This window comes from Colobus angolensis, unplaced genomic scaffold (genome assembly GCF_000951035.1).
Source record: "Colobus angolensis palliatus isolate OR3802 unplaced genomic scaffold, Cang.pa_1.0 Scaffold255, whole genome shotgun sequence".
NCBI classification, from domain to species: domain Eukaryota; kingdom Metazoa; phylum Chordata; class Mammalia; order Primates; family Cercopithecidae; genus Colobus; species Colobus angolensis.
Genome location: NW_012115766.1, coordinates 5,286,064 through 5,308,193, shown reverse-complemented (window position 1 = coordinate 5,308,193; position 22,130 = coordinate 5,286,064). Strand labels below are relative to the sequence as shown.

Below are 22,130 nucleotides of genomic sequence, written 5' to 3'. Positions count from 1 at the left end.
TCTATCCTGGGTTGGTTTTTCTGTTTTGAGACAGGGTCTCACTATGTTGTCCAGGCTGGAGTACAGTGGCTATTCACAGGTGCAATCACAGTTCACTGCAGCCTCAAATCCTGGGCTCAAGTGATCCTCTTGCCCCAGCCTCCTAAATAGCTGAGACTACGGGTGGTTGCCCCAGCTCCCAACTTTTTTTTTTTTTTTTTAATGCAGGTTGCAATCCATTCATTTGATTCCATAGCCCATTAATGAATTTGGAGGCACATTTTAACAAGCCCTGCTCAACTCAGTAAATTTTTCCTCAAAAGAAAAAAGTGAAATTCGAGGTTAAAAAATTTTAATAACTATATAATCTATGTTCTTAACAATTAAAACAACAACTCATTCATAGTTTGATGTCAAGAGCTAGAACTCCAGTGCAGGGGAAATAGCCCTAACCTAGCTGGATCCTCATCCTGGCTTCTCAATGTTTGAGCTCTGTCTAGCTCGTGCAAGTAACTGAGGCTGTTTTCTCATATATAACATGGAAGAAATACCAACTCCCTTTTCCTCAGAGATAATTAAGTAAAAGCTCTTAAGGAAAACTGAAGTTCAGTACAAATGAGTTCATTGCATCCTCCTCAGAATCACCACTGCACTCCAGCCTGGGCGAGAGAGCAAGACTCTGTCTCAAAAAAATTAAAAATAAAAGTAAAAATAAAAATAAAAAAAGAATCAGAATATCTGCACTGGTAGGATTTCTACTCGCTCAGCCAGGTAGAGCTTTCTTTTCCCCCCACTAAACACATTTATATAAAAGCATAATTATTATTCTCTCCCAGAATATCTTAAGTTGTTAGAAATTCTACTGCTTTCAGTTATATACCCAATGCATCCGATAATGTTTCTACCTCAAATTATGCTGTTATGCAAATCTCATGAGTTTTATGCATATGGGGAAATCAACTGTGGAAAAATTTGTTGTATAAATGCTCCAACCCATTGACTTTAATGGAGTCAGAGAGGAAAACAATCAAGTAAAGAGAAACAGAAGAGAAGAGATGAGTTTCTTTTACAGGGATGAACTAGAAGGGATCCACCCACCCCCATCATTTTTGCTTTTCGATTATAATTTTTTTTTTTTCCTTTTTTTTTTTTGAGACGGAGTCTCGCTCTGCCGCCCAGGCTGGAGTGCAGTGGCCGGATCTCAGCTCACTGCAAGCTCCGCCTCCCGGGTTTACGCCATTCTCCTGCCTCAGCCTCCCGAGTAGCTGGGACTACAGGCGTCCGCCACGTCGCCCGGCTAGTATTTTTTTGTATTTTTTAGTAGAGACGGGGTTTCACCGTGTTAGCCAGGATGGTCTCGATCTCCTGACCTCGTGATCCGCCCGTCTTGGCCTCCCAAAGTGCTGGGATTACAGGCTTGAGCCACCGATTATAATTTTTCAAGAGGAGATACTATGTTTAAACAGACCCTAGAAGCTTAGGGCTGGTGAGAGAGAGATATAAGCTAACCTCACCGTGTGGGGTGTCGGGAGCTCAACACCCTAAGTTTAAGGTCTTGCTAACTAAATTAAAGATACTGACAAATGTTAAACACTTTGGAGATGCCATTAAAAAACTTGTGTGGTCAGTTTTCTTACTTTACAGTCATAACTAATACATTACAATAATATTTTCAATGAAATCTTCTAACTGTGAGAAAAGGCTGACCTAGAGCCAATTTCCTGTGTAGACCAGAGTGTCAGAAAAGAAGTGCAAAAGTGCTCCTTTTTCTCTCCAAGGGGATGAGGTTCTCCTAAATAGCCCCAACATTACTATTCTTCTAGAAATTAGTAGAAGAATTGTATTCTGTTGTAATTAGGAGGTGCTTTGTAATTTGTTTTTGTTTATGACCTGGTATTTTGTAGCTATATTCAATTCATTTTTAACAAAGCAATTCTTACAAATGCATACCATATTTTCCACTATTATGATTCAAAAGCCATACCAAGGGTATATCCAGAGAGGATGATGATAATGATGGTGCCTTTGCATCAATGTAATTTAGTGTGGCAAAGCTCCACCTGGCTGTGGGACCGAGGGGCCCCTTCCAGGATTCTGAGTGTCACATTGATCCCTCTTTCCCTCAGCCACTAAACCTCTGATAACCAAGGCCAATGAATCCTCCAATTCTATTAACTCTCCTTCCCCACCAAAACCAAAGTGAACTCAGGACACCGCCTTCCACCTGCTTTGATGCACAGAGCAGGCCCCCATCTGGCCTTCCTGCCTTCGTCTTGCCCCTTCCAATCTCCTCCTGCCACTGAGAATGTGAAGGGAAAAGCTAACTACCTTATTCCAGTGCTAGCACTTTCCCATGACTCCCCACAGAGCCCTGATGTGAAGTGGATTCTTGGTCCTTCGCTTGTAAAATGGAGAGAATGATGCTTCATTGGATGGTTGTGAGGATTAAATGGCATAAAGTAAATGCAACCATTTGTTTAAGCGAAAAGAAACAAAGATAAGAAATTATTATATTAGTGGAAACTTAAATTTACTAGATAATTCGGTAATTAAGTAAAGTAGTTAAATATAATTACTTGGGTACTTAAACTGATTTAATACATTATGCTAGAGGTTTGGTGGATTTACACAAGCTGGAATGACAAAGTGCTGATATTGATTTTTCTGAGCATTACATATCAGAGGTTACATCCTAATCAGTGCTCAGGTGGGAACGGTGCCTGTTACACAGCAGGCAATCAGTAATGCCTAAGTAATAGTTTGTTCATAATTTACATGCTGGATTTCATGATATGTAGACAGAGCTACACTCCTGATTCTTTTTCTTAAAACGCTATTAGACTACAAATCTACCTTTTCAAAAGACGTGTCTAAATGCAGTTACTCATCCTCAGAGAAAAATAAAATGAAATCCCAATAATCTGCAGATGCTTATTGGGGCTGAAATCCCGCAAACATATTCTAAAGTAAATATTCAACAATAATAAATACATGATAACCAAGCTAATATCTGGCGAATAATCACAGCTGTGTATTAGGAAATGGTTGGAGTTTTATTAGTGCCAGAGACAATGCTCTGAGTCATCAGAGATAAGTTTTGTGCTCCTGAACTAAAACAAACCTGTCATGGAAGTGTTCAGTAACAATGCAAGCAGAAGATCAAATTTTCTGAGAGAGAGAGTTAATAAAATAATGAAAAGAGAGATACATAAAATATTAGGCTCCTCGGAAAAGTTATGATTGTTTAACGGATTATATCACAGCTGTCTTGGACTTTAATAAGGTGTGATTATGAGACCAATATCACCCTACCAGGAAACAAATAACAAAATAGGTGTTACTATTCACAGTAGTACAGTTACAGGCTCATAGACTGTTTCCTAAATATTTGCTGATTAAATTAATTAGCAAACAAGATTCAGAAGGCTCTTCTATGGTTACCATTATTGATTCCAACATCTTTTAGTATCAGTGCTATTTTAAAATAGTAGTCTCATAATATTATCACACCAATTTTTCCAATGAGCTCATATAATATTCATAGTATATGTTTGTATGTATATGTGTGTATTCCATAATAACCTATGAAATACAATGCATTTCACAATCCTTCCTTATCCAAAAACAATCTTTGTGATAGATAATTTCCTGATGTCTAGCAAATTATGCAAGTGTTTTATGATATTGGAACTTGTAATTTTCTGCGAATGGTTGTGGACTATTACAGGAAGGCAGACATGATAAATACATGACCTAATGGCTACTGCTCCCCCACAGTCTTACAAGAGACATCAATAATCAATCACGGCACTTTTTCCCACTAAGCCTGGAATTTATCCTCAATGTCAATTTTAACATAGTATTCCACACAGCACCTGTTAATCCATTCATTTATTCCTTTAGCAAGTATTACTGATTTCTTAGTATGTGCAAGGCTCTCTACCAGGGAGGCACATTGCAGATAAAAGTAACCAGGACAGACACGGACTGTGCCATCACAGGGCTTAGATGAACAATGAATTTGACACTCAAAGTCATGATTGTTTGCTGGATCTGCTCTGTTGTGTAGTTGAAATGGAACTAATTCTAAGTAGCAGTGTCTCTCCTTTGTGAGAGTAGGGGACTGAGTGGAGAGGCTTGTACTTCCTGGCTCCATAAAGCCATGATGTCTATTGAATAGTTGAGGAGTTAAAGGTGAAAATAGCTGAACATTGTTTGTTAGAAAACAAAAACAGATGGTTTTCTTTTTATTCATTTAAGTGTTTAATTTGCAAGTCAGACTGATAAACCCATAGGAGAAAGTTTTATGAAAATATTAGAATGAGTACATTTTTCTCCCTCTCCCCTAGAGAGACAGGGGCAGTCTGTGACTCACTGCAGTGTTTTCCTTTCTCCACAAATGTCGGAAAGAACACAATATGCTATGTGGAATTAGAGAAAGGGAACAGATGGCTGAATATATGGCTTTTTCCACCACTATCAAGCATGTTTTCTTTCCCCCTCAGCTGCAAAAGTACGTCTCTGAAAGTCTCTGCTGTTAATGCTGTACCTTCTCCACCCTTCCTTATTCCTGCCTGCCATTCTTTCATCCCTGCTTTAGAAGCGGGCTGACTTCCCCAAGCAAAGTTCCCCGGCCTACCTCCCGCTCTTACGTGGAAGTGAGCTGACTGCATCCCTTGATGGCAAACTGCTTGGATGGTTAGTCCCTTATAGTTATCTACCCGCTGACCAAGTGCAAAATGTCAAAACAGAATTTGGAGGACTGGGGACATGAAAGTGGCTCAGTCAAAATCAGGCTGATGGCAGCCACAAAGAGGTTACTGTCAATAACAGGCAACTGTTCTGCTGTCTCCTAAGACTAATCCTGAATCTGGATATGTACATGTTATGCTCAGGGAAAACACTGTCTAGATGCCTTATTTCACAAATTGAAAAAAATCTCATGGCCAGGCGCAGTAGCTCATGCCTGTAATCCCAACACTTTGGGAAGCCGAGGCAGGTGGATCTCCTGAGGTCAGGAGTTCAAGACCAGCCTGACCAACAAGGTGAAACCCCGTCTCTACTAAAAATAAAAAAATTAGCCGGGAGTGGTGGCAGACTCCTGTAATCCTAGCTACTCGGGAGGCTGAGGCAGGAGAATTGCTTGAACCTGGGAGGCGGAGGTTGTAGTGAGCTGAGATCGTGCCATTGCACTCCAGCCTGGGTGAGAGAGCAAGACTCCATCTCAAACAAAACAAAACAAAACAAACAAACAAAAAACCACAAAAACTACCTCACTAAAACATTAATTCTATTGTACTACCTCCAGTGCAAAGACCCAGTTCTTGAACTCACCAGAAGGTAGACCTACAATGTATATTTAGCTATTGAAGTTGATGGTTGGTTGTTTTCTTTTGTTTTTGTTTTTGTTTTTTTTTTTAAACCTGATTCTGTGTCTGAAATGCCTACTAATATTGCTTTGTGTTCTCTACAGCCTTGTTTGTGTGCTTTGTGTTCTCTACAGCCTTGTTTGTGTGTGTGTGCCTTTTTCTTTAATCCCCTCAAGATGTGAAAATTGACTGGAACTAAACAAGGAAGAAGAAAGTGACAGGCCATTTTTATTATTCTTTCTCAGGGTTCCGATTTTACTGTGAGTTTCTACTTCTTAAAAGATTTTGCATTTCTTCCCTTTGAATGTTACTTCATTTGTTCATTCTCTAAGGAAGGAAAAACAGTATCATAAAAATTATGAATGAATGAAAATGTTTTTTTTTACGAGTACCATAAAAAATGAATCAAACATGATTCATTTTTACCCTTTGCCCTTTGCACTGTATCCTGGTCAGTGCCAGTTCTCATGTCATTATAGTAGTTCCTCAGTGAACATGAGATACTACAACATTGTCCATTGGAACCAGTTATATAGCACTCGAGAGAACAGCAACATTGTGATTATTAATTAGTAGAAACAACAGTATTTTACAGTTCCAACATATAAGAGAATGCAGCTGTGTTAAATGACAAAAATGATGTATTCTATTTTGGGCTTCTCAATAACTAAGAAATAGAACTAAAATCCTTTTATTCACTTATTCATCCAACTATGGGCCACATACTGTGCTAGGAGCTGTGGGTACAGAGGTCACCGATACAGACCAGTCTCTCTCTTTGTGGAGCACACAAGCGACTGACCGGGCCTTGACAATTCTGGTTAAAATTGACATTCATGAAAATGTCTACAACTAGGATGGAATCTCTATCCTAACCTGTTTCTTTCACACTCACTAGGAAAGCAACCCTTCCAATGGACCAGGGTAGATTTATGACTCATTGCAAAGCAACAGCAAACAGAATGTAGAAAATGGAAGTCTTACCACTAATAAATATATAGATTGCAGATTCTGTTTCCTTCTTTGAAGTAGGTACAGCTAGATATTTGCAGCTGTAGAAGCCAGTGTGGTTTGCTTGAGCTGCATTCAAAGTCAAAGTACTGCAGAATTGTTTGCCATTTCTTCCACAGGCAGATTCAGTTATGCTCAACCTTTCGCTTTCCTTAGTCACCGTTTCAGGCAAAGACCACTGATGGGCTGCTTCCCCCCTGCAGTCACAGATAAGAAAACAAAACATATTTATGGCTGGGCCCTGGGCTCAGCACCAGTTCCTAAGTGTTCATTTGATTAGGAAGTGGAGGTCCTCTCTTAAGTGTAGTCATCTTCCTCTTTACGGGAAAGCAACACATTCAGAAAAACCACAGAACAATCCTCAGAATGAAGATGCAGAACTATCTGGGCATCCCTTCCCCCATTTCCCTGAGTGAGTAATGCTCTCCCTTCCCCATGAATCGCCTTTCTTGGGAAGCTGGATGGTATGGTTTGCACTTTGGAGATCACAGGAGATCACTGAGGTCCCTACCTTTTTACTCTGCCAGGGAATGATTGTGCCTTAGGCATGGTGACTAGATTATTCCCAAACCAACACAGTCACTTACCTGCATTGGAGATGCAGTGTCTGGCCTGCTTGCATGACATGCTGGGTGCCTTTTAAACTCAGTTCAGGACCTTTTAATTTTGAACCTGAACTAGATCCTGAAAAACAAATTTTTAAAATGTGTTATTTATAAGTTGCCTTCTTACCTCTTTTTAGTTATCTTTCCATAAAGGTGAGTTTTTCATTTTTAATTTATTTACATCTTTAATGTACTTGCATCTTTAATTTATAAGCAAAAGATACACTAATACAAATTTCTCTTAATTCAAAATTTTTTTCTAGCTCTACCCTTGCTCATAAATATTATATATCCTTTTATACCAAATGACCTAAATAACATCCAAAAGCCTATTTATGTAGAATGTTAATGGATTCATATAGGTTCAATGCAATTATATTAGAATATATAGCTTGTTATAATATTCAAGTATCTAATAACTTAGTAAAAACTTTCAAGAATAAATGTCAGTGTCATCCAAAATGTATTTTCAATACTGAATTTTTTCCAGTGTGGCTCATCTAGTCCTGTAGGCCTGTCTCATCTTTTTTTCTGAATAAAAAGTACAGAAATTTTCCTGGGCTCTGGACTTAGTACAATCATTAGTTGAGCAATGATATTTTTGGCCAATCATTTCCCTTTCTGAACCAGTTTCCTTATTTGGAAAACTAACTTTAGAATCGAAATCAGTTTTAGAAGCCATTTGGTTTGTCTTACATAATCTGTGAGTTCCCTCTATAGTGGTACAGTCAGAAGGGAACTGTTGGCACGCTTACGTGACATTTGACCAATATCCACAGAGGACTGTTGTGAGGCAATGAAGTGAGGTGGTGAAAGTGCTTTAAAATCTACACATCTCTGTATGATGCAATAATGACATCCATTTTAGTGACTAGTTATGTCACCCTAGACAAGTCATCTCTCTTTCCAGATCTCAGCTCTCTTATCTGTAAAAAAGAGATTGGACTAGATGACCTTGAAATCTCTGACCTTCCATTTCTCACAGTCCCAGCCTGATACAGCTTGGATCTGACCCTCCAGTGCTGATGTTGAATTATAATCCTCAGTGCTGGAGGTGCGGCCTGGTGGGAGGTGTTTGGGTCACGGGGTGGATCCCTCATGCATGGCATGGTGCTGTCGTTTAGATCTGATTATTTAAAAGTGTGTGGCACCTCCCCGCTTCTCTTGTTCCTGCCGTCACCATGTGATACACCTGCTCCTGTTTTGCCTTTGACATGAGTAAGGGCTCCCTGAGGCCTCACCAGAAGGCAAGCAGATGCTAGCACCATGCTTGTACAGCGTGGAGAACTGTGAGTCAATTATACCTCTTAATAAATTACCAAGCCTCAGATACTTCTTTACAGCAATGCAAGAACAGCCTAACAGACAGCCTCATGATTTTTTGAACCATACGTGCTACAGAGGCTGAGCCTCCCTTGAAGCTCTTATTGACCAATCAGAATACTATCAGTAAGGATCTCTCTCACCTCCCTCCTCCCCTCATCCCTCACTCTCTCTTCTCCTTCTCCCTCTTCTTCACCAGCCTCCTCCTCCTCCCCTCTTCCCAGGCAGCTGCAATGCCTCCGAAAGGCAGGGGATGAGGGACCCAGGATTAGCGTTCCTTAGGCGGGAATAGAAGTTAGCAGGAAAGAAGAAAGATATTCTTGGAGGGACAAAAACTTAGTATTTGGCATCAATCTCAGGGCATAGTTTTACTTTAAAAAATCAGTTTAAACAGGGGAAGCAAAGGTAGAAGCTCGAAGGGAATGGTCATGCAGGCTTTACCATTAGGTCACAGATCTGTGAGATGAGATGTGTGTGTCAAATACCCTGGTTATGCCCAGCAGTGCTCTCCAGCGTTTCTCTTGGGTTTGACTATCTCAAAGAAAGCTGGATTCAGTTAGAAGATCTGCGTCTGAGGCTTAGCTTTTCCACCTACTGACTGCATGACCTTGGCATCACTTAATTTGCTGCTCCTCAGGCTCCTCATGAGTGGAAATGGAAAGCCTGCGAGCCACCTCACAGGCAGGGTGTGTGCATTCGGTGCTGTGCTGTGGAAGAGGCTGGCTTGCTGCCTGGCACGTGGCAGATGCCCACTGTCACCAACATCTAGGAGAATCACTTCCCCTCCCCCTGCTTCCGTCAGAATATTTTCCTGGGTATATAATTTCAAAGATATTAAATTAACACGTGCTTTTCTGGTATTGCTGACGATATAAATTAATATCCTTTAAATTTTTATTTTATTTTATTTTTGAGACAGCGTTTCACTTTTTCTCCCAGGCTTGAGTGCCTTGGTGCGATCTTGGCTCACTCTGCAACCTCCACCTGCCAGGTTCAAGTGATTCTCGTGCCTCAGCCTCCTGAGTAGCTGGGACTACAGGTGCGTGTCATCAGTGTGGCTAATTTTTTGTATTTTTAGTAGAGATGGGGTTTTGTCATGTTTGCCAGGCTGGTCTTGAACTCCTGACCTCAGGTGATCCACCCACCTCAGCTTCCCAAAGTGTTGGGATTACAGGCATGAGCCCAGCAGAAATTAATATCTTAAAAGTAACTTTTATAGACAGTAGATCCTGGTATCAAAGTACTCCTAAATAAAATTGCTGAATATTAACTAAATTAAAATCCCTATTTCATATGGATCCCATTGGTCTATCAGATAACCTCCTAGATCAAGTCAACTCCTCCAGGTACCTAGGAACATATTTTCACTCATCTTTATGAGTTTCTTGAGGCAACATGTAGCCTGAAATCAGGGATCTGTGGAAACGCCAGGCTTTTCTAAAGCCACAGCCAGCAATGGATAACACCTGCCCTGAGAAACTTCTATGCCAGAGGAGTTTCTGCCCTTCTTTATGGCATGGAACTCTGGGGATTTAATTGAGCAATTGTTCATGTGCTGGAAAAGATCCATCGAAGCTTCCTGTGGAAAATTCTGGCATTACTTGTAGTTATCTCTGTGGTCTGTCTGGAGATGCTGAGCGCTCCCGTCCAGGAAAAGAAGCAGTTCCCCTGTTTGTGACATGAAGTAAATCCTACTGCCTACATCTTGGTTTCCAGATCATATAAATCTTTCTTTATCAGCAACCTAGAACACCAGTACTCCTGACCCTCATCAGAGGAAACCGCTAACTTCAAAGAACCACCCAAAGCCCAGCTGAGAGAAGTGCTATTTATTTATTTATTTATTTATTTATTTATTTATTTTTGAGATGGAGTTTCGCTCTTGTCACTCAGGCTGGAGTGCAGTGGCACAGTCTCGGCTCACTGCAGCCTCCGCCTCCCGGGTTCAAGCGATTCTCCTGCCCCAGCCTTCCAAGTAGCTGTGATTACAGGCCTGCGCCACCACACCCAGCTAATTTTTAGATTTTTAGTAGAGACGGGGTTTCATCATGTTGGCCAGGCTGGTCTCAAACTCCTGATCTCAGGTAATCCACCCACCTTGGCTTCCCAAAGTGCTAGGATTACAGGAGTGAGCCATCGCGCCCGACAAGAAGTTCTATTTACAGAAGATCTCTTAAACAGTGTGCCCTCTACTTGTTCCTGTCTGCACTCCCCACGCTGTCCCCCAACCAGAAGAAGACAACATAACTGAGTGGTTAAAAGACACTGACAAAAATGGGGTTATTCTAAAAAAATGTTGCTATATAATTTGTCTCCAGTAATATCAGTGAATTTTGCACTTGGAATGAGGAAGCTAGATAAAAAATAGTTAACCAAAGCAAAGGAAAACAGAAGGATAAGGAAACAAATTTCCAAGTAACTGGTGATTTTGAGTGCATCACTATCTTTCAGTTAATAGGAAACTAGAATCTCATAAAGGTTATTGGAAGTGTCAAGATTATAGTTTAACAGGAAAACGAATAAGAAAAAGGGAAAGTGAAAATATTTATTTCTCAAATGTTTTGAATTCACATTATTAGACCTTAAAACATTTCTTTGAGGCAGTTTAATGTCCATATACCTATCTGAGTAACAAAGATTCAACATTTGCTTTAGCATCTACCGCATGCTAGACACTTGCCCATCTTATTAGTGATTTCTATAAAGATGGATATGTACGTACATGCCCATAAACACGTGCATAGTCACAGCATGGGGAACTCAGCTTGGTCGTCTCAGTAGCTCAGAGTCATATTGCCCATTTGGATAATAAATCCACAGGCTATTTCATTTTCAAGGGTGGAGTGCTACAGTTTAGCAGTGAAGCTCAGATGGGGATCAGAACTTTCCACTGCTTTACATGGCAGCCTAGAAATCTGATTTCAAAGAATGATTTTTGTCCTCCCAATAAACGATCTTGTCCCTTCTGTGAACTACTGTTTTCATCAAAGTCAGTTACAATATAATCATAAGAGGCATACAGATCTCCTTACATCAGGAAAATTCATGTTTAAATAAAACAAAACGAAACAAACCTCAACACACAGCATGAAAATGGGCTTTATCCCATGCTACTTTGTTAGAAAAACTGTTAAGGTCAAGCAGTGTAAGCTAATAGCATTAAAAAACCAACATGTGAACGTGGACTTATTTGAACACTGACACTTTGTATTGATCTTTTTTTTTTTCTTTATGAGACGGAGTTTCGCTCTGTCACCCAGGCTGGAATGCAGTGGCGCGATCTCGGCTCACTGCAACCTCCGCCTCCCGGGTTCACGCCATTCTCCTGCCTCAGCCTCCCGAGTAGCTGGGACTATAGGCGCCGCCACCATGCCCAGCTAATTTTCTTGTATTTTTAGTAGAGACAGGGTTTCACCTTGTTAGGCAGGACGGTCTCGAACTCCTGACCTTGTGATCCGCCTGCCTTGGCCTCCCAAAATGCTGAGATTACAGGCGTGAGTCACCGTGCCCAGCCTATATTGATCTTATCGGAGTATTTTCTTTGTTGTTTTTCTGTTCTGTATTATCTGGCAGGTGGAACAGAACTTTATGATTCTTTGACACAAATCCCTCTCCTTTCCCACATGCTAAAACCTCACATAGAAAGCCTATATGTAGACTGTTCTAAAATGCCACACTTAATTTCCCACCTTAGTTTCATTAGGCAAAATGGAATGTTTTTTTTCTTTGACTTCAATGGGAAGGGTAAATACATATCCAAGTAAAGGATGGCTTTATTTTGCAACCAAATCCAAAGCCCACATGATTGAGGTTCCTTCTTCAAATGCTCTTCAAAGCTACCATGATGGATACTGAAAGAGCCAACTGCCACTAGAGTTATGAACCAGACAGCCTTGAGGTCACTTTTAAAACTCAAGACTCTCAATGTAAAGTCTGACTAAGAGTATGTTTAGAAAACTGCTATTGTTACTAATCTAAATAAACAGTGTTCTAGCTGGTCGAACCCAACTTCAAGACAAATTCCCTGGTTTCTCTCCCACCAGATGCCACTTTGGTGCCCCTTATTCTACTGAAGTCTAGGGTTATTTTCTGTAAGAAAGGAGCTTTATTTCAATATAAATCATGAAACATCTGTGTTTCCCCCTTTTTTATTATAAGTCATTAATCTCCCTAGCTCTGCCACTGGCGAGTTCTGTTGTGGCCATGGGCAGGTCACATTAAGCCTCCGATTCTTCATCTGTCAACACAGGAGGTTAGACTTTGGTTTTTATGATCCTTTTCAGCTAAAAATTCTGATCCTGGGATCACAGTAATTGATAACAATGTGTAAGTGAGAAATCACATTTAAAAAAGACTTACAGTTGGTAAAAAGACAATAGCCCAATTTTAAAAATCAACCAAGGCTCTGAATAGACCCCTTCTCAAAGAAGATATATAAATGAGCAATAAGCCCATGAAAAGATAAAGGACATCATTAGTCATCAGGAACATGCAAATAAAAACACAGGGAGACACCACTTCATGCTGACTGGGAAAGCTTAAATAAGAAAAGACAGATAAGAACAAGTGTTGGTGAGAATGTGGAGAAATTGGAACCTTCTTACATTGCAGGTGGGATTTTTAAATGGTGCAACCCACTTTGGCAAACAGTATGGCAGTTCCTCGAATTGTTAAACATAGAGTTGATCATAATTTAAACACATGACTCAACAATTGCACTCCTGGGTATCTACCCAAGACAGATGAAAATGTCTGTTCACATAAAAACTTTCACACAATGTCCACAGCAGTATGACCTATGACAGCCAAAAAGAAACAACCTGGGCCCAGCACGGTGGCTCACGCCTGTAATCCCAGCATTTTGGGAGGCGGAGGAGGGTGGATCACCTGAGGGCAGGAGTTCGAGACCAGCTTGGCCAACATGGTGAAACCCCATCTCTATTAAAAATACAATAATTAGCCAAACATGGTGGTGCGCGCCTGTAGTCCCAGCTACTCGGGAGACTGAGGCAGGAGAATGGCTTGAACCCGGGAGGAGGAGATTGCAGTGAGCCAAGACTGCGCAATTGCGCTCCAGCCTGGTGACAGAGCGAGACTCCATCGAAAGAAAGAGAGAAGGAAGGAAGGAAGGAAGGAGGGAGGGAGGGAGGGAGGGAAAGAAAGAGAGAAAGAGAGAGGGAAAGAAAGAGAGAATGAGAGAGGGAAAGAAAGAAAAAGAAAGAGAAAGAAGGAAGGAAGGAAGGAAGGAAGGAAGGAAGGAAGGAAAGAAAGAAAGAAAGAAAGAAAGAAAAAGAGAGAGAAAAGAAAGAACGAACCCAATGTCCATCAGTTGATGAATGGGTAAATAAAATATGGCAGATCCTTACAATGGAGTATTATTTGGCAATAAAGAGAAATGCTGATATGTGCTGCCACATAGATGATCTTGAAAACATTATGCTGGCGCACAGAGAAAAAGTCACGTAAGCACACAAGGAGAAAGCAGCTGTCTGCTAGCCACAGAGAGATGTCTCAGGAGAAACCAGACCTGCCAGCACCTTGATCTCCTTGATCTCAAACTTCTAGCTTCCAGAATTATGAGAAAATAAGTTCCTCTAGTTTTATTGTTAAAAAACAAAAACAGGCCAGGCACGGTGGCACACACCTGTAATCCCAGCACTTTAGGAGGCCGAGGCAGGTGCATCCTGAGGTCAGGAGTTCGAGACCAGTTTGCCCAACATGGTGAAATCCGATTTTTACTAAAAATACAAAAATTAACCAGGTGTGGTGGCATGCACCTGTAATCCCAGCTACCCGGGAGGCTGAGGCATGAGAATTGCTTGAACCTGGAGGAGGAGATTTCAGTGAGCCGAGATTGCACCACTGCACTCTAGCCTGGGCGACACAAACTCTGTCTCAAAAACAAAACAAAACAAAATAACCACACACACATGCACACACACACACACACACAAACCCCACAAATCATTGTGCTAAGTAAAAGAAGTCAGTCACAAATGGCCACATATTGTATGATTCCATTTATATGAAATGTTCGGAACAGGGAAATCCTGGAGACAGGAATGTACATTAGTGGTTGCCAGGGCTTGGTGGGAGGAGGATGGAGAGTGACTGATAATCAGCGTGGGGTTTCTTTTGGGGGTGATGAAAATGTTCTAAAATTAGATTAATGGTGATGGTTGCACAACTCTTGAATGGACTGAAAACTACTGAATTATATACTTTAATATTCTTGTCTCTTACAGTCGTATTTTGAGGTGTCATATTCTGGCCTCCTATAGTATGTGAGCTTTATCTCAATAAGGTTGCTATTTTTAAAAACCCAACAACTTATGACTAAAGTAATCACAGAGTTCTGTTGAAAGCCTAGAATATCCAGTTATTTTGAAATTTGTTGCCACATATGACCCCATCAGTGTGAGATTTTACACTAGTTGTTTCTCCAGCTTAAAACTTTAGAAGGCTGATTTTAGAGGCCTAATTTTTCCTTCATGTTCCGTAACATCACTACCTAATAGTAGAAGCTTACAAACATGTTGCAAAAAACTTACTGTTCCCTCCCTCCTTACAGTCTTTTCAATTTAATTTAGTGTTAGTTTTAAATCACTCCTAATTGCATTTTTGAATTTTCCCTATTTAAATTGAAATTTTTAACAAATTATGTCGCTAAGACTCTCTGAATAAATCCAGTGTTTCCTTTTCTATCAATTTTTTTATTTCTAATTTATTTGTTTTTAACTTAAAGCTCTGTATATTCCATTTATTTCCAATGAAATGCATCTGTCTTTGATTTTGCATGCTGCATTTTCAGTAGTACATAATCCTGCATGATAAATGGCCTCTTTATCTAAACAGAGATACCCAAGTATCATGTTCCTAAAATTTGAATTTAAGATCATGAGCCTTTTACAAAGGTTGTTCGAAGTTAATTAAACATAATTCACAATAAGGGAAAATATTCTTTCCTTAAGAGGTAGCTTATTAAAGGCCTAAGCCTCATAGACTACATCTCATAGAATCTTTGTGGCTCGTGGCAAGGGTGAGAGAAGGGTTAAGAATGCAATTGCAAATTTCCAGAAGCTACTAACATTTTTATTTGCGATGCTAATTCTTATAGGACTCTGAAACTTAACAAAAAAGTTAACTCTTGGTTCTTAACCTCTGTGTCATATCTCTATCCAAGTATTTATCAGATAAGATGAAGCGGACATTATAAGTGAATGCCTAGATTAAAATTACCACATTAAATGGAGACTACACTACCAGCTATGCTGACAGGGGCCATGCTTTGATGAAGAGCATTATAATGTCCCATCTCCTCTCACTTCCAGAATGATGGAGAAAGGCCAGAGAGTTCATATTCTATCCACCAACAGACTAAATAGATGATGTGAAAGCCATGGGGATTTGTATGAACTGAAAGCATATTTTTTACATCTCACAATTAGCAATGATATTAATTTTTAAAATGTCGTGTTTGTCTTCCAAAACAATTGGCCTTAAATCAAGAAAGAATGTAAAGAAAGAATGTGCACATAAATACACACACACACACACATGCACGCACACACACACATGCCAGCTGACACGCATGCATACACTTTTCTCTCCATGTAAACTTCAAGTTTGTTTGAGTGGTGGTGGGGAGGTTGATGTAGAACTAGAAGAGGTTTTTGGTGTGTGCTTTAATTACATTTTTCATTCAGCTTAGGCTTAGGGAAAGCTCTTTCTAGGCGGGGATTTAGAAATTGACTTGTATGTGGCAAGAGTATGAGGCTCTGACTCACTGCTGACTAATCCCTTATGCAGATAAGATTATTTGTGACTTTCACATGGGCACCTTTACAAATACCTAATGTTTTATTTTAGAGTAATTATGTTATTGGTCTTCAAGGTCCACAATAGCACTGAATGTTTAGGCAGCTGCTGTCCAGCAACATTTTATTTAGTTTGTAGAAAGTTTCTAATCCTAGGAGCCTACTTTTTCCTTTAAATCTTTATAGTATATTAAACTCACTATTTTACCACACTGATTTCTTGCTTTAGAGGTTTTGCCATTCTAAGTAATCCCTAAACTATTTGATTCAATATGTGAAGTCTCTGATCTCAAAGCCTGAATAGAAAATTCAAAATAGTCGTGTATACAGCATTTATGTCTTGAATCTATTTATGTCTTGTGTCAAAAAATAAATCAAGAAATTACATAAATGTTTAATGTCAGCAACTGGCATTGGCACTTCTCCGCAATTATGTTCATTTCAATAATTCTGCTCTGGTTAGTTTGTTTTAAGGCTGTCTTACAATTCATATTTTAATTGTCTGTCAGTGAAACCCATAAATAGGTTTTGTAGCTCTTGGCACAAAAGACATCACACTGTTAGCCACTGAAGTGGCCAAAGTCTAAAATCATCAGAACTTGGACAGTTTTCATCCCATCCATACATGGGTCATTGACTTTACTCATTTTTCCTTACGCTTCATAAAAGTTATTTAAAAGGAAAAAAATCTGTATGGTTTAAAATGTTTACCAGGAAAAAATGCTCTAATACCATCAACATTCCTATTGTCAATGTTTGTGAGGGGAACACGTCTTCCGCGTGCCTCTCTGAGCTTTTTACTTGACACTGCCTTCTCTGTGGGTCACAGTTTAACAGGGCACATTCATTGATCATTAGGCCTGTCACTAGGCTACCATCAGGGGCCTACCCTTCCAATGACCCACAGCCATGCACAACTCCTTTTCATGTGACATCAGAGTTAATTAAGGTTGGTTTGGGAGAAATCTCCTGCTGGCCAAGGAGCTACCTTTTCCCAAAAAATGCTCTACTCCTACACCGCTGGTCTGTTATTAAATGAGTTCAAAACCCACCTCCACAGAACTGGCTAACATTATGTCATTTCAGTTTACCATACGATGTCATGAAAGTTATCTGAGCTGCCTATGGCAAAGGTCAAGATCTGGTTGACAGGGCACAAGATGTAACTCGTAAAACACTCGGTAGAGAAGTCTGGTAGACCTTCGTCTGGTTATGCAAAGGGCCATGAACAGAGAAAACACTCTTTACACCCTAAAAATGCATAGAGGAACGTTTTGTCTGTTAGGCAGGGCTTGGACACGTCTCTGTTTTCTCTATCAATGGCAGAGCACTTGTTACATTTGAAGCATACTCGCCACGGGCTTATGTTCTTATCCAATGTCACTGTTCAGAGGTCTGCGGGGAAACTGAGCTCTGATGTCATGTCTTATAGAATGGATCATAATTGCCAGTAGTGTTATGCTACTCAGAAGTTGCTTCAGGCTGGAATATACACATTTTCCAATTGTGAACACCTGGAAGACACATGATAACTGATTGCTCAGTGGAGGTGCCATTTCGATAAACACACTCAGAGTATGTGAGACTAAATATACACGTGGCTTAATGAAAGTAACTGAGTTTTTAAAGTAATTTGTTAATTTTTTTATCAATTTGTGCATCCTCTTTAGAATCATAGAATCTGATCAGTGACAAAATGCTTTTAGCTGCAAGAGCATTTGCATAGAGTTGTATTATTAAGAGTAGTAGTCCTAATAAAATGCTTGAACTCCCTTAATGTTAGACTTCTAATCTCTAAATTATTTAGGATTGCAAATTTCAATTCTGCCAAAGGCATCCTCCATGTTCTCTCAAAATAAACAATTACCCAGTTTGGAAGCATAGTATGGAATGCATGTGACTCGCAATCTAAAATGGAAAATTTTTCTGTTTTACATAGCATTAGGATTACAGTTTGGTCTATGTCCAGATATTTTACCAAATACTCTGCTTTCATTACTGTCCAGTGTCAAAGTTCCAGGCATCTATAGAGATGATGACAGCATGTTTCAATGTTATGGATTTATCATTTGTGTGGATCCCTGTGGGTTCCCTTAGAAGGAAAGTCTCACAGAAAAGATCTGGGGATATTTTATCAATTCAGTATAGGAGCTTGCCATGGAACACTTAAAATATACAAGTGGGAATTGGAACTTCTAAATTTTATTCAGCTACATCTTAGAACCTGTCATGTGACATAATCTTCAGATCCACACACAGTAAAGGACTATGTCATGGAGCTGTAATGTGATGATATTAAATTACCATAAAATGCATATTTTTCAAGTTTCTAGTTTGATTCCCAAATAGTGCCTTCCCATTTTTGTATAATAAAATGAAGAAGAAAGGCTGGCAAACAGGGAGACAGACAAGTGTGCACCTTAGCACTGTAGCTATTCATGCCAGAAAAGCCAAAAGTGTTATTATAACAATACAAAGCCTTATCTATTCTCCTCATACAGACTTCCAAATTTAGAATCAATTACAAATAATGACAGAATATCATTTGCTTTGTATGTAAAAATGGAGGAGAGATGAAATGAGATTGGAAGGCTGAATGTGATAAAGTTCTGATGTTAATTTTCAGCTTGTTTTGATGCAGTTTATGAAGTCCAAATTATATAGAAAACATCTTTCTGGAGTCCTTTAGACTATTCATAAAGGGTATACTTTAAATTCACTCACTAACAGGAAAGTTGAGAAGATTTCTATCTTTGCAACCAATAATATATACAAACCCTCTGACCTTTGAGATTTAAATGGCCAAGACTGTGCAATAAAGTTATCCATCATGGGGGAATTGAGTTTTTGAAAGCTACATTAGCAAATTTCTAAGACTCATTAAATCCAATTCTTGACGATTGTGTTTTCTATTGTCAAAATCAGTTTCCTTCTAAGTTAAACACTTTGAAATACAATTGCCTTTCATTACACGTATTTTGGAGATAAATCATACTTAGAAAATGGGGTGGACATGTTGATTAAACTGTTAGTTTTTATTGTGGGTTTTTCTAATTTCACATTTTCTTAAGATATCCTTCATGTAGTAAATATTTGTAAGAGCTGTGCTTTCCTAAGATTTCAAAAACTTCAAAAAATCTTATCTTAGATGAAATTCATGTTATACAAGTTTTGCTGAGAGTCAAGTTTCTGGAAGGAAAAGTAATCTATTAAAAGCAGTGCATTTTCACCAGCAGTATCTCAATTTTTAAAAGAAATAATTTACCAAATAAAACTTTTCACTCATTTTGACATGTGGTATTAAGGCCTTCCTTACAAATACCCGTAGAAGACTTTAGAGTTGTTTGTATTCAATGCCTGGGGAATGCTGGTTTTCATTCTCAGGGCATGTATACTCATACACCTTCATTACTCTACCTAGAACTTTATTTCTAGAAATTGGCCTTTTTAAAAAAAAAAATCATCCAAGACATTATATCTCTGATAGAAGGAAAACAACAACAATTTCTGTTATCAGTTGGCCACCAACCTAACAGCTTTTAAATAACTTATGAATCAGCTCATTCTGGAGGACAAAACCAAAACCAGTAAGCAGAAGTTACATAAAACCAAAAGGAACAGCTCTGTGGAAAGGTAGTAAGGTGCCCAATGCTGAAGCTGTTCCCGTGAAATTAAGCCACCACCTCCTTTGGATGAGACTGATGAACTGGGTGAAGGGTTGGACTCTTAGGTGCAATTCCAGGAGTCCGGGAACCCTGTCCTCATTTACCTATGTTTCTTATCTCTTTTTTACCATCAGCCAATCCTGGTTTTTCCCTGCACTACATTCTCTATATGACCCCTTTCTTTCACTCCCTTACCTTGTTTATTTTTCCATCTTTAACCTCAATATTTACTCTTTCATTTAATTTTTTGAACATATACCAAGAGGTATATGAACAAGACAAACGTGGTTGCTTCCTTTACAGTGTTTATAGCTTAGCATGAACAGATAAATAAGTCTATATAGATATATATGTAATGATGCATAAAAATAATTTCTGCTTCAAGAACTAGAAAATTACATTATATTTGTGTGTTACCATGGGGAAGTGCCAGGTGTGGAGGTACCTCACTCAGCCCAGGGAGTGAGAGTCTTTTATTAGAAAAATAAAGTTGAAGGTGAGACCTGAAGAATCAATGTGTATTTGCTAAAAGAAACAGCAGAGTCTCTTTCTCCTTCAAAGACTTCCACATCCTCCCACTCTGTAAGCTTCATCTTCCCTTTTAAACAGTTGTTTTCTTCTAACAGTTTCACATACGTTTCCTTATTTCTCACAACTCTGTTTTCCTCAGCCTCTATGCTGGGAGGAGAAAGCTCTATCATCTTCTTTCAATGCTCTGGTTAGCATATTTTTTGTCTGGGGTCTACCTGACTTCACCTGCTACTGGGAAAAAAGCCACAAGTAATCATGCTTTAGATACATATTCAGGTCATGTTGTGCTTGTTGAAACACAGCACCGTGGAAGATGATCGGGGTGGAGACTAAGCAATGAGGGAATGAATGAGGACTGTCAGATATGATGCATTAGCCAGGACTTCATGTTCTTAACGTGTCCTTCCTTTTGGCAGTTCACCTAGCCAGTATCACACATGGCCCAGGGCCAAGAGGAAATCATTTTCAACCAAAATGTTCACATTCCAGGTGACAAAACAATGGCAGAAATAGTAACTATCTGTGCAACCAATACAAAGTTATAACAATACAAAGCCTTGGCCGGGCGCGGTGGCTCAAGCCTGTAAACTTTGGGAGGCCGAGGCAGGCAGATCACGAGGTCAGGAGATCGAGACCATCCTGGCTAACACGGTGAAACCCCGTCTCTACTAAAAATACAAAAAACTAGCTGGGTGAGGTGGCGGGTGCCTGTAGTCCCAGTTACTTGGGAGGCTGAGGCAGGAGAATGGCGTGAACCCAGGAGGCGGAGCTTGCAGTGAGCCAAGATCGCACCACTGCCCTCCAGCCTGGGTGACAGAGCAAGACTCCATCTCAAAAAATAAAAAATTAAAAAAATTAAAAAAAAATACAAAGCCTTATAACAGTACAAAGCCTTATCTATTCTCCTCATACAGACTTCCAACTTTAGAATCGATTACAAATAATGACAGAATATCATTTGCTTTGTATATAAAAATGGAGGAGAGATGAAATGAGATTGGAAGGCTGAATGTGATAAAGTTCTGATGTTAATTTTCAGCTTGTTTTGATGCAGTTTATGAAGTCCAAATTATATAGAAAACATCTTTCTGGAGTCCTTTAGACTGTTCTAAAAGTGACTCGGGCTTTGTTGGTGTACCTAGAAATTGAAGGTTCCAGTCAACTATCTTCTGTGCTGTTTGGGAACCTGAGCCAGTTAACAGCATCCTAGCAGGAAGGCTCATCTCAGGGAAAATATCTTTTGGGAAGCAATTCTGTAGAAGGTGGGCAGCGTAAGTCCTCATTCTCAATCCTGAGTCTAGAGTCGAGTCAGGAGAACATGGTCAGCTTAGCCAAAAATGAGAAAATGGTCACTGGACCTAGAGGATAACCCAAATGGAAGGAACAGAACATCGCCTGTGAATTGGGAGAATTGTTGCCAGCTCCTGGGCATATTTCTCCTAACCTCCTCTGCTTATACACACACACACACACACACACACACACACACACACACACACACTTAGAAGGGGAACCAATGAGGAACCATGACTCCTAGAAGGGTCTCAGACCTGGAGAAATGGCTCAGGATATGATTTCAGTCAGTCCAGCCAGTATTTATTGAGTGACTATTATGTGCCAGGCACTGTACTGGATTCACAACTGCAAAGATGGATCAAAAACATTCCTTCTTCTTGAAGGTCTTTCAGCTGTAAGCTGGCCTCTTAGGGGATGTCATTTAGAAGTAGAATAGGTGAGGCTGGGCGCGGTGGCTCAAGCCTGTAATCCCAGCACTTTGGGAGGCCGAGACGGGCGGATCACCAGGTCAGGAGATCGAGACCATCCTGGCTA

General features: G+C 39.8%; 1 protein-coding gene across 1 annotated transcript in view; it reads right to left on the bottom strand.

Moving 5' to 3' along the window:
- Window positions 1-5,884: 5,884 nt before the first annotated feature.
- The window catches only part of LOC105515191, a 29,882-nt gene continuing 13,636 nt past the window's right edge, over window positions 5,885-22,130 (bottom strand). Inside the window, exons 3-4 of the mRNA XM_011946944.1 lie at window positions 6,947-7,043; window positions 5,885-6,556 (exon numbers count right to left, since the gene is read on the bottom strand). Coding sequence (XP_011802334.1) covers window positions 6,286-6,556; window positions 6,947-7,043 — 368 coding nt within the window. The 3' untranslated portion in view covers window positions 5,885-6,285. The remainder of the gene's footprint in view (window positions 6,557-6,946; window positions 7,044-22,130) is intronic.